This window comes from Leiobunum rupestre, chromosome 4 (genome assembly GCF_980474605.1).
Source record: "Leiobunum rupestre chromosome 4, qqLeiRupe1.1.hap1, whole genome shotgun sequence".
NCBI lineage: Eukaryota > Metazoa > Arthropoda > Arachnida > Opiliones > Sclerosomatidae > Leiobunum > Leiobunum rupestre.
Genome location: NC_143387.1, coordinates 45902371 through 45918938, shown reverse-complemented (window position 1 = coordinate 45918938; position 16568 = coordinate 45902371). Strand labels below are relative to the sequence as shown.

General features: G+C 37.8%; 1 protein-coding gene across 1 annotated transcript; it reads right to left on the bottom strand.

The window, feature by feature from the left end:
- Positions 1–1290: 1290 nt before the first annotated feature.
- LOC149947972 (uncharacterized) lies at positions 1291–7364 on the bottom strand. Its single transcript, XM_090170998.1, has 9 exons — positions 7298–7364; positions 6292–6400; positions 6125–6222; positions 5905–6041; positions 5681–5832; positions 5482–5594; positions 5172–5419; positions 4790–5098; positions 1291–4722 (listed from the first exon to the last, which is right to left on the bottom strand). The coding sequence occupies exons 1-9, from the start codon at positions 7362–7364 to the stop codon at positions 3940–3942; spliced, it is 2016 nt and encodes a 671-aa protein (XP_090027124.1). The 3' UTR covers positions 1291–3939.
- Positions 7365–16568: the final 9204 nt, after the last annotated feature.

Genomic DNA, 16568 nt, shown 5'->3' with positions numbered 1-16568 from the left:
TAAGGCTTACTCCCTGGCACCATTTCTAATAACAAGAGCAGTAACACCAGCTCTTTTCAGAGATAAAGAAAAAAAAAGACATCGAATTAAATTCCATGTTTTATTTATTTACAAAGTTCTAACAAATATTAATCCGAATTGTTTTGAAGCGTTTTGTGAATTAGCTTCGTGCATTATTTCGGGGGTTTATTTTAATATATATTTCGATAAATTATCCCATTTTAATCTTCAAAACAATACCGAGTAACAAAATTTAGATGAAAATACAGCCTTAGAAAGAAAGTGTGAAACAACGCGATAGAACCACGGATTTCTTAAAGATTTAAATATTTATGCGTAAACATTACACGCGACCAATTCCTGGTATAAATTAATTTTTCGACATTTTTTAAGGCTTCGTTAAATTTGTTCCATGTTCGTCGAAATTTCTAATCGTAATGAGCCGCGGTCAATTTATGTCAAGTGAATTGTGTCATTGTTTCGCAATTCATTCGTATTATTCAGTTAATGTTTGAAATATAAAATGAGTTTAAGAAGTTGTTCCACGACTTGAATGGCACGCGCAAAAATTTCAATATTAAAAAAAAAGGATAAAAATGTAATAAAAACCGAAAAAATTGTAATTACGAGATTGTATTAAATTTCACATAGTGGAACACCTTCTCCATTTCGAACAGTAAGTGAATACCGCAATTAACACTCGGAATATAAGTTTTCGCGCAAACGTATTGCAATAATTTAAGTATTTCAAAACGGTGCAGGCTAGAAGATGGTTTTTTTTTATAAATTTTAAGATAAATTCGGTAAGATGATCGAGCATTTATAGTAAAATCTACCATTATTTTATTTTTCCTTGAATTTCGTTATGAGTGTTTACCGTATAATCTTTAATTTTATTTCTCAATTCTGGGACTTTTTCATTTACTTTTATTAAAAAATTCTACGGTGATTTGAAAAAAGAGAAGAATTTTTCCCACTATTATTCATTTGGCATTTTTCGTCACGAACAATATTTCGAGTTCGCGAGTATGGATATTTTTAAACCTTTTAAAATATTAGGTCTAAAAATTAAATATCGTTAATAATTCTCGATATTCGAGAAATTATTTTTTTCCGGGGTTCACAAAGCTATATATGTATTAGGATCCTATATATTATTATTTTTAAAAATGTCAGTCGGATCACGCGTGGTTTTTTTTTGGAAGATTTGTAACTCGTTAAACTATTGTGTGAAATTGCATAACCAACACTAATATAGCTTTTGAAAATGCTTTCATAATCTTTATAACATTTGAAACCAAAGAGTACTCGCAAAGCCCGCGTGAGCTTACGCGCGATCTGATATCAGATCAGATACTTCTTTTTTTATATAAAACCTTTCTTGTTTATTATATAGACACACGCATTTTTTAAATTTTTAAAACGTTTCTGTCATATACACGGAGAATTAAAGTAAAAACTATTCATTTCGTGAATAAAATAATAAACGAAAACACTATATTTGAACAAATGCTAGTTCAAGTTTCATTCGTGTTGTTTTCATAAAATTGAAAATTTTCTTCCATTTACATATTTTTAAGGTGCTTAAGAATGAGCATTTGATGAAAGGTTTGTTTTATAGAAGTTTGAGAAAGGCAGCTTGGTTAGGAGCTTATATAATGCTATGTACAGGCATTCCAAGAAATATGGGATGCGCTTATTTTAGACAATGGAAAAATAACGTCTTTCCTTCTAATTGTTAGCACTCGCCTGTTTTAACAACTGCGCGAGAAACGATCAATTTCACACGATTTTATCATACCGGTATATCAATATTTATAATCATAATTAACGTGTCTATAAATTCAAGTCAGTTTACCTTAGCGGAAGATAGTTTCACGGATATAAAAGTCACTCCCGAATTTATATCGTACTTGATTCGTATGGCGATTTACAAATTTCAATTACTTTACGATTTCCCGGTTTAAAAGCAGATCGACAGACGCGATTTCACGTTATTGAATTATACGCGTTACATTCGGTTCTTCACCGTATTGAATACAGTCGTATTAAAAAGCGTTTATTAAAATGTAACAAAATTAACTGAAACACGGGTCAGAATTATATTAATTCGGTAACGTGATTTTCTTAAAACTTGTCTACCAGCTCCGGGATTTTTTCAGGCCCTTTTAAATTATCGTAATTTTCCGACCAGATTAGCTGACTTGAACTAAATTAAATTTAACACAGAGGTATTTGATAAATAGTTTTTTTTTCAAATTTACACAGTTCGACCAAGCAATTGTTTTAACAAAATCCGCAAAAAAATGTTTATCTTAGGTTAGAACAGTCCTAAATTAGAAACAAAAATGAGGGGGTTTCGACCCGCAAAACAATCAACTCAATTCATATACCGGTACTTTAAAATTTCTTAAAATAAAGCCTAATTTCTAATCTTTTACGTCCAAAAGAAAAATCGAGTGGTGCCAATTTTTGAATCGCAACTTTTTCGAGTTAAATTTTCAAGTTCGCTCTCGTACGTTTAAATCATTGCCAATTCAAAGTTTCAAAATACTCCTTATAGATAATTTCAATATTTTTAAGACGGATTCTCTTTTACGATATAGTAAGCCTACATAGATAACGCTTTCAAGAAAAGAAAACCAAAATTTTGTCACTCTCAGAGGGAAAATGTAGAATATTTCTAACGTTCGAGCAATCCAATTTTTAAAAGTCTCGTGATGACGTCGTGAAATAGCGGGCAAGATTGCTAGAAAATCAAATGAAAATCGGGAGACGTCGTGAACAGCTACGATTATTATTCAAGATACGGTAATGAAAAAATCTTCACAATAGTATTTTTATATATCTTATAAATTTTTTTTTTCAAACTACCCTTTTTGAAAAATTGAAACATTTAAACAACTGTACAATACCTTGGGTAGAAAAAACCGACGGGATTTCATATTTTATTTTGTGATCTTTTTGTTTTCCCAATGTTTATTTTTATATATATATTTATATCTTAAGAAGATGCATAGTGTCCATTCAAACGTTTTCTTTTAAACATTATATCTTTTGGCGAAAGCAAATATAAACTCATTCCATTTAAAAAGTAAACGTTTTCATTTACAATATACTAAATGAAAAAGTTTTCGTTAAAATATATTTTAGGATAATCTGGAAGTCAATTTCGTCACTATTTTAGGTGTATAAGTTTTTGTTCAATACGGTTATGTCCATTTTGTTTAGGTTATTTATATTTGACTATATATTTGAACGTCGTTATATCTATGCCGGGTTTAGAAATTAGCATTATACGCCGCCACGATACGTTCCTAAGAAAACAATTGAAAATCGTTTCCCGGATTTTTCCTAAAATTATTTTAACAAAATTGCGAGCTATTTTCAAACGCGTACTTACAACGACGAAACTATATGGAATAAAATAATTAGATTCGGTGAATTTGTTTTATTAAATAGAAAGATTTTTCTTGAAAAACGAAGTATTTATTATATGGATATTATAGACAAAATGTCTCATTTATTTATAAGACGTAGACCTAAATCAGCCGTCACACACGCGCCTCTTCTCTCGTTCACCAATCACAGTAAAATTGTCGCGGTTATATTGTCTCTTAAACTCTTCCTATACGTTTGTCTTTTAAGTTTATATATAACAAATTAAGGGGGTTTAACTCGAGAACCGTTACTGGCCGCCACGCTAGAGCTTTCGTCAAAAGCTGTCACGGCGTCGCCATCGAAAGCCCACCCGCCGGAGACCAAAACAGCGAACGACAATCGCCGTTCGCCGGAGACGACATATTTTTCTTAAAAATAGACTCTTCGAGCGAGATGGATGAAAATGAAATAAGAACGAGTGGAGAAAACCCCCTTAGAGCGCGCGCCGTGCAATATCCTTAAAATTTGGTTAATATTTGTTACGTTAGCTACTATTCGTTAAATCGCGTTTACCGGTCGACTGGGTGGTTTATTCCCTCTGTGAGGAGAATGGTAGTCTCTTTCGCGGATGTGGTGGCCCGGAGGGGGTCCGTGGCCCTGAGGTGGATAGTGTATTCCCGGGCCGCTCCCCATCGGCGCTCCACTGGCGCCCGCCATGTGCGGATGATGAGACGAGGAGTGCCCTCCGTAATGAGGTTCGTGCTCCCTCGCGTCTCTCATGTCGCGAAGCTCGTGTTGGCGCGCGTCATCTTTCAAGGCGCCGCGCATCAGCTGAGGATTGGCTTCCATCGACGACGAGTCGTAGTCTTCGTAATCGGGGTGTTGCGAGTGCGGGTGATGATGCGCGGAAGGATGCGAGGGTTCGAGTCCCCACTCTGGACCGGGGCCTCCGCTCAGTCCCCTCCCGCCGCCGCTAGTACCCATTCCGCCGGACATACCACCTCGATCCCTATCACGGTCTCTGAGATCTCGTCCGTCTCGCCCCGACGTCGAATGATGCGCGTGAGTACCGCCGTGATGATGAGTCGCGCTACTACTAGAACTACCACCACCACCACCACCACCGACACCGATCGGGCCTCCGGGCCCTGGTCCTGGACTCTGGTAATGCGGATGAGGTGCCGCGTGAGAAATGGGAGGCCCGTAAAAATCGTGGAGCTCGGCTGGATGCCGGTCGTACGGAGCCATCACGTCTCGACGATCCCTGTGGTCGCGAGGATCACCGCGAAGATCGTGAGGACCCATGTAGTCTAAAGGCATATCCATGTCCGGAGAAGACATCTGTCAATGATCAAAAGGCAATCGATGAACGACCAACCCGTTCCATCCTAAGCCGAGAAATACTTACGTCTCCAACGTGCCTGGGCCCTCTTCTATTATCTAGCTGACTTCTATAGTGAAGGCCTGGAGGTGTTGTGTTGTGCCTGGAAAGCCCCGCGCCCGAAGATCCCGAACCCGGACCGTGTCCTAAGTTGGGATCCCCGGAATTTGGGTCTATCCTGGGAGACGCGTGAGGCGATGGAATCGGCCTCTGTATCGTCGGAGGAGGCGTCTGAACTGGCGGATGCGTCGCTCTCCAATAAGCTTCTAGGAATTCTGCCAAGTGTTCACACGCTTCTTCCAACTGATTTTCGTCTAATATGACGTCGAACATTTCCTATAGGATAAGGCGCTTTAAAAGAGCTTTTCGCAGTCGCGTAAGCACGTAACTTTGACGGAAAATAACTTACTGGAGGACACTGGGCTAACTTTTCAGCTGCCACCATTTGTACATTCAAATTCCGGCTCTGAGACTTGCCACGGGATTTTATTAATCGTTGCAAAACCTTTGGAGAAGAAATTTTAACATAAACAACGATAGGCGCTAAGGAAGTCTTGGCAAGTTGAGATGGGTGATTTATAGTGTCACAATCCAGAACTACTAATTGAAGCGTTCTAGCCAACTCAAATATACGTTCGATTTCCGCTTGCACTTCAGCTGAATTGATAAAGAGGCGATTAGTAATATCTACCAAGGATTCCATTTTATTCAAAACTAACCGAGACACGATGATCTACTATTCGACCTCTCCATGATAGCTCTCTTGCTAGGGTTGTTCAAGAGCGACCTCTTAGCCAGTGATATGTCAGCCGTCACTCGGGTGATAATTATTCTTCGAGAAAAAAAAAGTAGAAAAAACGTCAAAGAGAGTTCGCGCTCGACAAGTTTCTTTTTTTAAAAAAGGACACGTCCACTAACCCAATAACCGATCTCCCTTCAAACCGATGTTTTAGATAGTCGAAAAGAGCTTTCTGCATCATATCCGTGACCTCGTATCCTTTTAATGAAGGTCCCACCAACACCACGGGTCGCATGGAAGGCACTACGTCATATGGGGGAATATTTTCAGACTGAAAAAAACAGAGAAAGAAGTGAAGAACAGCTCATTTCCGAGTCTATCCCTTAAAATACGCTCGACTCACCTTCTTAAAGAAAGGCTTTCTTTTCTCCTTAGCCGGTGGCGTTGTGATAGTAGACTTTCCCAACTTGGAGTTGCTGAGGCTGTCACTATCTTCACCACCGAGGTTGGGTTCCAAGCCATTCTGATCTGTTTCAAACCCTATAAACATTGCAACACTTGAACGTTCTAGAAACATTTCAACCTTTTCCGTTCGCCGACGCGAAAGTCATCGCGGAACTAACCTGGTGTGGGAGGAGTGGAACCCCGGGAATTGGAGGATTTGGAATTTGAAAGGACATCGTTGACTAGGCCTCCCAAGTTGTTGGAGGAACTGGTTTTACTGCGAAAGAAAAATATTAGAGGATTTCCAACATTGCCAATGCCGCGAAATACGACTAGGGGCGCTCACCTAGAATATAACCTATTGCTCCTCGTCTGAGTTTGCTGCAGTCGAAGATTTTCTAGTTTCACGGGACTTGGACAAACGCGACAACGCCAAAATATCGACTTCATGGACTCTATGAATGCAGAAAATTAAAAATATGTGTGTACGATTAAATGATAACTATTTCTAGAATAACATTTTTTTTGTAGATTATTAAATAATCGTTTTAAATAACTAATTTAAAGTTAATTTCCTTTTTCATGTATTTGATTTAATAAATGTATATTTGCTTTGCTTCTTCAGACTTAAGATTTATAAATACGAATCGATAAATTGTGCAATTACGTAATTTAAGGAATACGTAAAATGTTCGTATCTTTTACATATTTTTATATTATTATTTTTTACACCTTGGTATAGAATACACAGGCCTTTCCTAATTATTTGGCAACTTGTAATTTTTAAAGGCAAATCGACAAAATTGTAGTTCAATTTTTATCATGTGTTGAGTCAATAAAGTGAAATTATGATAATTGTTATAACTATGGTTCCAATATAAAGCGCGCTTATTGATAATATTTAAATAAGAAACTGTCGCGAATATGGTCCAATTTTATTTTGTCGAAAATTGTATTGAAAATAGACCAACTGCTCCGAACCAGTGTTTGCGGACTCGTTTTAGCCAGCGCTTTGTTTTTTTAAAGCTCAACTGGTGCGCGAGGAAATCGGTTGGTTAACCTTTTGGCAGGATGGACAATTCGGCAATCTGGTCGAAAAGTTTAGACTACCGCTTTTCGAAAGATTTACCTTAACCACCGCCGTCGCAACTATACTGAATTGATTTTTATTTTACAAGAAACGTGTTCGAAAAACTGTTCCTTGGTATCAGTCGGCAAATAAATACTTGGTCGCGGCTATTTATGACTTTAGATAATTTGGTTTTATTATAGTTTGAGCGGCATCCGTGCAAAAAATTTGAGGGCAATCCTTTTCGCGTAAATTGGTCAACGAGCGGAAAGTCGCGACTTACCCATCCAGCAACAAATCAGCAGAAAAATGAAGCAGCATCCGTAACAGAAGCATTTGACGGAAGACATGATCGAGCGTCGTCGGCGTCAGTGGTCGAGGTATGTACTTCTCCGTATGAGCGACTGTTTGTAAATGCCTTGCGGAGAAGACTCCGTTCTTCGCAATCCGCGGGCTCTCCACCAAATTAACTGACGGTAGCCGCTACCAGAACGCGAGCAGCGAGTGAGCGAGGAGCCTCGGATGCCTGGACCTGCGCATTCGCGGCGATGAGATTGGGATTCGAGACGAGAACCTACTCCCAGGATCGAGAAGAGGAAACCTACCTACGGGCTAACGTTCAGGGTCGGAGCTTCTGGGGGAAGGAGAGGGGGCGGCGGACGAGAACAACTAACGTAATTTCTACTTTAAGCCTCGGCCGAGAAAGGGAGAGCGAGAAGGATGCAATTGCTTGTAGCTATAAGAATGTGGAAGTTCGCGGGTACATTCTTTGACAGGTGACTAAGGCGTTATCCCTTAAGGAGATTAATAGCGGCCTGCGCAGCGAAGGAAACTCTATTGTAGTCCGCAAAGTATTTCTCGCGTTTGTTGGCAAACTACGGCTGGCTTTTTAAGAAGAAATTCATCGCTGTCAGGTTTTAACTAACTGCGTTTTAAATTTATACTGTCAGCTTAAAGAAAATAATTGTCTGGCCCGGTAGGAAGAGATTATCAGAAAATAATAATCCATCAATTACTAATTGGAAAATCACGGTCCATTAACACATTTTTCCAGCTCCCCGTTACTTAAAGAGTAAGTTGCGTATTATTCGTTACCACCTCATCTTTGTTATTAAACGAAGCGCGTATACTTTTAAAATACCCAAATAAAAAGTTTCGTTGCTTTCCGTTTCGTAGTTAATTGTAAGTAATTAGTAGAACGGCCAAACAATTGCAATTTAGCGTGGTGATTAACGTTAGACTTGCATACAAAATGTAGATGCTACTGATTCCGTCCCCGAATCCGAAAAATCTCCAATAGAACCATAAGATTCTACTACTGAATTTCGTACGCGAGTGCTTACATGGTTTTAAAAACACGAACTCACGTTTATTCTTTAGAGCGCGCGCTAAATTGGCATCGCCATATCTACCAAGGCTATTACAAGAATGATTTTGGTAGGATAGTGGGAATTATGTAATCTGCCAGATGCAGTTGAAGACCATTAAAAAAAAAAACCCCCGTAGTCAGTGACGTCACAAACTAAGCGTGGTAAAATTATCGTTTAAAATAAAAGTCACGTTAATTTCATTTTAATATGAAATACACGTAACTAGTGCTCGGAATAGTTTATTCATTATCCACAAATTTTCCGATTTATTTAAAAAACGTTGGTAAAAAGAATATAATTTTAACTTATTTAATTATGTTTTTTACGCAACCAAGCATTTATTTGAATAAAAGTGGCATTTATTTAAATAATTGTTTGTTTTATTTAAATAATAGGCTTATTCACTTTCGATTATTTAAACATTTTACAATTTTTATTCAACAATTGGTTATTTAAATAAATATTATTTAAATATCGCCGAGCTTATTTTATTCATGGATAAAAATTAATCGAAATCCGAGCACTACACTTAACGATGGTATTTCATGAAGTGAGTTACATTTTTCGGAAAGCCCATGATCAAATGAACAAGAAAAATATAAAATAGTGAAGTTTCTATTCCGAAAATCTATATGCAACTTCAGAACCGTCCCTTGAGTAGGGCGAGCGGGGTAGTGGCCCAGGGCGCCAAAGTTTTAGGGGCGCAAAATCAAAGATTTTCATTTAAATTGGATATTGAAAAATTAAAAATTTATCCCTAAGGTTCTGGGGGCGCCATTTTCTTTTTTTGCCCAGGGCGCCATTTGGGCTAGGTACGGCTCTGTGCAACTTACTCTTTAAGTTTATCTAGGTGCTGTGTTGATAATATTGTATTCGATGATCTCTGCACTTAATGTACAATTATAATAATAATAATAATAATCAGCTAGGCTAATACCCAAGGCACCACCTTAGGCCTAAGTCATCAGAAGGAATTTGGGAATATTTCATCGTTGCGTTTGCAAGTTCTCTGTTCTCTCCTCACTGGTTAAAGGGGTTTTTTACCTGAGTTATTCGGTTTCCCCTTTCCATTAACGGTAATAATTAGTGTAGGGAGCTGTTGGCACACGTGGCAAGAAGGGCTTGTCCTTGTAACCCGACCACTTGTCTAAAGGCATTAAAAGTCGCTAGCTGACTTGGCCTAATTCTGTGCCTTGGGTATTAGCCTAGCTGCTTATTACTGTGTCTTACGCCTCTGACTTAACGTGTTATAAATTTTCTTCTTTGGGTGTGGTATTAGTCTACCTATCTTGATCAACAGTTTATCACAACCAGGGCCGAGTGTGGTTTCCTTTTCATTTCAGTTTGACGAGCACAAGTTGACATGAGGGGCTCTATAATCCCACAAGTCAATTTGACAATAACTTATTAAACTGATCATCACGAGTTTTACCGACTAAGGAGGAGTGAATACTGCTAAGCAATGACTAGGAACGACAATTATGCATCTCTTAAAGCTAGGAAAGGGGCATTCATTTTTATATTAGTCTACCACATTTTCCACGCACGCAAATGTACTAAGTATGATTACAGTAAAAAATGTATTTCATTTGGCCTCGAGAACATATGCACTGAAACAAGAACATTTATTGGACATCACCGATTGGAGGATATTCGAAAGGACTTTTTTCAACACTTTCATTGTCTTAAATAATAAAAAAGGACAATGTTGGAGTACTTCAACAATATCAAGGGCCGAAACCCATACAAGTAACATGTATTTCCATTACAATGCTTTTAGCGCATTATACAAATAAATAGTATTAAAAAGTTAGCTTAACTTTCGACAAATGACTTGTTTAAAAGAAGATTAAATGTGAGCTCAAACATCGTAAATCAATGGGTTCCATATTAACGAGACACTGCATTGGTGCTGGTTAACAAGCGATGAGTACCTGCGCATAAACAGACTCAATGTTCCGTTTCTCATTGTACAGTTTTTATCATTTCCGGTTTAGACGTTACGTTGTTCATCTGTAGTCCAACTTAGCCAACGATTGTAAGTTCTTTTCGTTGCTCAACGGTAGTGAGAAGTCACCAAAGCAATATATGGCGTAAACATTAATTTAACAGTCTAATACCCAATGGACTGATTTAAAATGCTATTGTTTTTTATAATATTCCAAAGTAGCAGAAATACATGAACCGAAATTATCAGCGAACAAATTTTTCTCGGGCGGCAATTTCCCCGTGCGACAGGGGAGGGTTAAATAGGGAGGCCTTGTTAATTTTCCGCCTCCCGCGACTACAGAGAAAATTTCGAATGCACCACGGGTAAGTAGACCGCCATCTAGTGAGGCTAAGAGAAATTATATCATCGAAGAAAATCGTGAGAAACGTGGTCTGCAAAGCTATATACACCAAAAACTCGTAAAACTTTTTTCCGACCCCCCCCCCCCGTGGTCTGCAAACCTAGGCTTAGCCGTGTTTTGTTTTTGATAGAGGTCAGTGGAACCTTGGACTAATTAACAATTTAACACAGCTAAAAGTAGATAAATGAAAACCTTTTTAACTATTCTTACCAGACCATTTATGTATGAAAGAACAGAGAAATACTTAGTTTTATTAGAATTAGAAAATATACAAATTACTTAATGGAGCTACTTAAGAAACCCAGATAAAAATATTTAGGCCGGCAGTAGCAAAGAATATGGGAAGACCAAAGAAACAGAAGGCTACGGAAGAAGAAGAAACTGAAATAAACCACGAGAAAAGAGCTAGTAGAAATAAGAAATAAAAATTATGATTTCGTTTACGAGTAAGGCTACATTTACGTTTTATATTTCAAATAAAACCAGTACAATTATTTTAACAAAATAATACAAATATTTATTGTTTATAATTCTTAACGTAGTCAAGTTAGTCTAGTTTTTATTAGTCGTTAACTGGGCTTCATTAATTAATAACAACTGATTACGATGACATTTGTTTGAGCTATTCTTTCCTTGGACGTTGCTTCTAATGGTGACAGCCTTTCTTCCACTGACACTGTGACACATGACGCACTTGTCATTTTTCCCCAGCAGCATATTTCATTTATTTGTTTTTCGAGAAAGTTTCGCTCGGCCGTCGCCAGGAAGCGTATTCAAACCTTCGCCGCGGAGGTGGGGAGGTTCTCTTTTCGAGGAGGGGAAGGTAGCACGCGGCCACTAAGGTGGGGGAAAACGGGGAACTTGCCTCCCGTGTTAGAGGAATAGGACGCTGATAATTTCGGTTCATGTATTTCTGAAAGTAGTTAATAGAATAAAATAATTAATAACATTTTTAATATTTTATCTAAATTATTTGTATACGCGGGAATTTTAGTTATGCTTTGGCACACACGCGGTAGGTGCCATTTCCAGCATCAAAATAATAAGTTACGCAGCTGGTAGGCGCGAGAGGGTTTTGGTGCGGAATTATTTTCGTTTGATAAATAAAATGTCCCGAGATCTCAAGCAGGGTAACGAATCAGAAAGACGATAAGGTGTACGTTCAGTAACTTTCACCGTTGACACCGATTAGTACCGGTTTCTTACTGAACGCTTTTTCCCATTTCCGGATTGATGTCTTTCTGCTCATGGGTTACTCATCGAAATAATCGGCTGGACCATCGGTTTCTCCTATGAGCGACGTATTATAACGATGCTTTTTTATGGCCTGATCTAGTCTAGCCATTATTTTCCAATATTGCGCTAATTGCGATACTCGTAGCAAAGATAATATAGAACTCCGTAGCACAGATTCGAATTCTGATAGCTTTCTTATTGACGGTTTTGACTAATCTGAGGATCCTAAATTAGGATTCTATTTTTTCCTAAAATTTTTATATCTCTTAGCAGTTGCTTAAAAGTCTATTTACGGTTATTTAAGCTCGTAGCTTTGGTAAAGTTTTTATAAGGACCACCCTTGTACAAGTACACTAACAAGGAGACATCCCGTGGTGTTTCTCCCCGGTTTTTTTTTCAAACTCGGGGGTTAAGTAGACCTTCATGAACCTTGAAAGCTCCTAAAGGGAAAAGTTTCAACGGCCATTCTTTTTATTATGGTAACCAAAAATGTTTTTCACAACCCAAATTTGAACTTTCTCTACGTAAAATAGCAACCCCCGAGTTTGAAATAATCGGGTAGAAACACCTCGGGATGTCTCCTTGTAAGAAGCCAACACACTATTTAGCATAACATTCTAAGAAATTTGAGGACTGCTAATCAATATGTATTCAATATGTTCAAATACGTGAGACGTCGATAAAAAATGTACTTTATAATTTATATTTTCGAAGGATGAGCCGGTGACTAATTTCAAAGTGCACTAAGGCTTTTACGCCATTTTATCGTTAGTCCATAGATTTATTAGAAAAGGAACCGAAAGAATAGCACTTTGACTCTCAAACTCTACGCAGGAGGGTTTGAAACCACGTTTTTCACTCACGTCAGTGTCATGAACTGGGATCGAACCAGGGCCGTCTTAAGGCATGGGCTAAATGGGCTACAGCCCAGGGCCCCCAGCCAGTTTTGGGGCCCCGGAAAGGCCAGCCATACAGCCTCTACTCTAGGGATAAGGGTTTAGTTGGTTAAATATTATTTATGCTCATTTAATATTATGTGTCTTTTAGTTGTCTTAAGTAATTTTACTCATCGCCACATCTTGTATCATACGGTACCTACAATTTCTAAAACCTAACACTGTCAGTGAAAATCTCATTTTCAGTAGGCCTATGTTATACTTTTGAAATTAAAAGTTTTGGTTTGATTATTGTGGATAGTTGAATTTAGACAACGGACATACAAATTTAGCCCAGGGTTCCAAAGGGTCTTTCGAACCCGACCACCTTGAGCACTAACTACTATACCTCAACAACCACCTTTATTTTAAAAGACGTGGCTGATGGATCTGGAATGATTCCAATGTAATGGTACTATTTTAGAAAAGCTACTTAACGAAAACGTCTGCGTAACGTGACTAGCTCCTATCAAGGCGTTTTTTTCTTATAACTGCTGCAAAATCCTGTAGATACGAATTAGCCCTCCCCTGGTTTGAGCTATGACACCATTCACGATAGCAATGGAGTAAGTGATCTTGTTTGGACTAATTAATTTTATAACAAAAATGAAACAAGTAATTTGTATTGAAAAGTGTTCTGTGACCTCTAAGAATCTTAATTCTATTTTTTATAACGGTGTCAAGAAATATAATATGGTTTACGACCTCATAAAAGAATGTCTTACTATTCATGCTGTCAGAAAAACAATTAAGGAGCTAGTATTAGCGAATTTTTTTAATGTGTAATATTAATGCATTTTTTATTGTTATTTTTCTTTTTTGTTGATTTATCCATTAACTATTATTTTAAATAAGCACGGCCTGTCAGGGCTATAAGTCGCTTGATGACTTGGCCCTTAACTGTCAATTTGGTATACCTTGAAATACACCGCAAATAAACTGTATTGAATTGAACTGAACACGTATACTAAAATGAAAAACTAACTTTTAAAACATCATTTCTAATAAATGTTCAACAAGAATCGTTATCTGACGTAAATTCTATAAGGGATCACAAACGGCTATAGTGTTTAATATAGATCGAATTATATGTCATGTGTTTAATTTACATTTTTGCAATAAATATAATATTTATCCAAATGTAGCAGGTTTCCAATTTTCGGTATTTTCAAAGGACATTTCTCAAAATGTTCGAGACAGATACTTCGAAAATGATCGTAAATTGAATTGTTTCAATAGTTAAATTTTGAATATCGCAACACTTTCTCTATGGCGAAATATATTTCACCTTGTATTTTTATGTAATTCAATATATTCTAGGTTATTGCTTTATATTAAAGGGGAACGGCCAAGCTTTTCCAAATAAGGCCTTATTTCCGTATCAAAAGATTAACAAGACGTTCAATATGCTAACACGTACCTTTTTTTGCCTTGAAAAAATAGCTTTGGCCCAAAAATTTGAAACGAAAAATAACGCCAGGAGTTCGGGTTTGAATTTTCGCCGCCATCTTAGGGGCTGCCGCCAGCGCCCCTAACCCCGTATGAGCGATTTGCAACTATCCTAACTTTTAAAATCGCGCAATTCAGGCTTAAGTCTCTTTTAACTGGAACGCGCCGCACGTGCAAAACATATTTTTTGCGTCTTCAGCAGCGCGCGCTTTTACGTTGTTTTTCTGTCTCACCGACTTCTCACCAGGTGTCGCGGCGGACGCGCGCTTTTCGATTTCCCGAAATTTCTTTATTTTATTAAAAATTAACCACTCAATAATTTTTGATTCGGTTTTCGCCATAAATTTTAGTTTTTAATGGGCTATAGGGCTATCTAACTGGTTAAAGCTTGACCGTTCCCCTTTAGTATTTAATTCGTCACGGTTATTTAGGCTTCAGAAACGAAGCGTAAGAATTATTGAAAAAAAAAGAGTTCACGTGAACATACAGCTCCACTATTCATATCATTAAATTTACTGAATAATTACCCAATTTTAGACTAAAATGCTCCCTCATATTTATTTTAAATCTTTAACAATAAACCGGTACAACCCGTTTAAATTTAGTTCGCTATTAAAACATTTTACGCGCTCTAATTACATTGTTGAAGTTTCATTCGCCCTAACTAACTTAAAACGTAAAGCAACAGAAAATCTTAGCACCTTAAATACAGGGTGTCTTTTTTTGCTCTGACAGGGCATTCCTCTCAAAAACTACAAGAGTTAGAGTTACGAAATTCTTAGGGTATTTTGTTTAGTATGGGAACGCTTAAAATCCACGTTTCCAGAAAAACTGGAACATTTTTCACGTCTTTAAAAAAAAACATTTTTTGGTCGGGAAGGTGCTATACAAAAGAATTCCAATGAGAAAGTTGTAAAGCACTGTCGATAATGTACAAAAAAAAAATTCTATTGAAAAAGACCAATTTTTCACGAAGGTACGAGGAGATGAAAAAAAAACAGTTATCCATATGGGGCAATATCCAGTTTTGTGCGCAAATTAAAAAAATGTCTTAAAATAGGTTAATTTTAAAATTTATTACATGTAAGGTTCAATGATATCTCCGTTGGCCACGTTGTGTATTTTGGCACGATGGAGCATCTCTCGAAACGAGCCGGTAATCATATCCGGAGTGAGAAGTGCGAAGGCTGCAATAATTAGTTGTCGTAAATCATCTATGCTCGCAACGGGCGTCTCGTAAACTCTTTCTTTGATGAAACCCCATAAGTGAAAGTCCATCGGCGTTAGGTCTGGAGACCTCCAAGGCCACCGAGTGGAACCGTTTCTACCAATCCGACGCCGAGGTATGCTTCACAACCCATCGAGGTTGATGGTGTGGTGCACCGTCATGTTGGTACCATAGTTGTCCCTAAGTTTCCAGCGCAATGACGTCTAACGTGTCTGCTATTTCATTCTGCAAGAGTGCCAAGTAATTTTGTTCAATAAGACGATTGGGAAGGAAAAATGGGCTGATAACTCTATCTCCGATCAAATCAGCCCAAACATTCAGTCGAAATTGTCATTGATGATGGTAGGCGGATAGTTCCTCTATGGTAAGGGAAACCCCAGTGATGATTTTCATCACTCCACATGTGGTTGTTTTGGCGGTTGAAAGGTCCATCTCTCCCAAAGGAACAATCGTCGGTCACCAGAAGATGAGTTATGAAATTTGGGTCATCATCAGGCATGTTAATTAGCCAGTTTTCCAAACGTAGTTCCTTTTGATAACCTAAGATCGTCGCTTGCACCTCTAATACTTAATCGAGGGTACGCAACAAAGTAGGCTAGAACGATTTCTTCCACGTTGAGGTTTTGACGAACTTGTCCACAGAACCTGGAATTGACGTTTGCGTAATTGTCGAAGTCTCAAACAGCTCCGAGAACGGCGTTGTGGCTTGGTAGCGAATACTAAACATTCTATGAGCGTTACGATTGGCATCTCCCTAAAATAACTCGACCATAAAAGCGCGCTGCTCACGAGAAAAAAGTGGCATAGTTGTTGATTACACTCAATAAATGTTAAAAATGGGTTTAAAACTGAAAGATTTATCTTTAAATAGTACCTGACAACCGACCTTTGCGAAAAAGCAACAGAAAATGTTCTATTAGTAGGTCTTAGATTTTTTTCCATTTGGATAAATCACATGCAAAAACCTATTTTAAGGCATTTTTTT

What these genes read in the sequence shown, in the direction of transcription:
- LOC149947972 (XM_090170998.1), bottom strand. Translation starts at nt 7,364, where the DNA reads ATGTCTTCCGTCAAATGCTTCTGTTACGGATGCTGCTTCATTTTTCTG. An exon ending in GAAAGCCTTTCTTTAAGAAG is followed by an intron (nt 5,833 to 5,904) that starts GTGAGTCGAGCG and finishes TGTTTTTTTCAG; the next exon opens with TCTGAAAATATTCCCCCATA. An exon ending in GAAGGGAGATCGGTTATTGG is followed by an intron (nt 5,595 to 5,680) that starts GTTAGTGGACGT and finishes TTTTTCTCGAAG; the next exon opens with AATAATTATCACCCGAGTGA.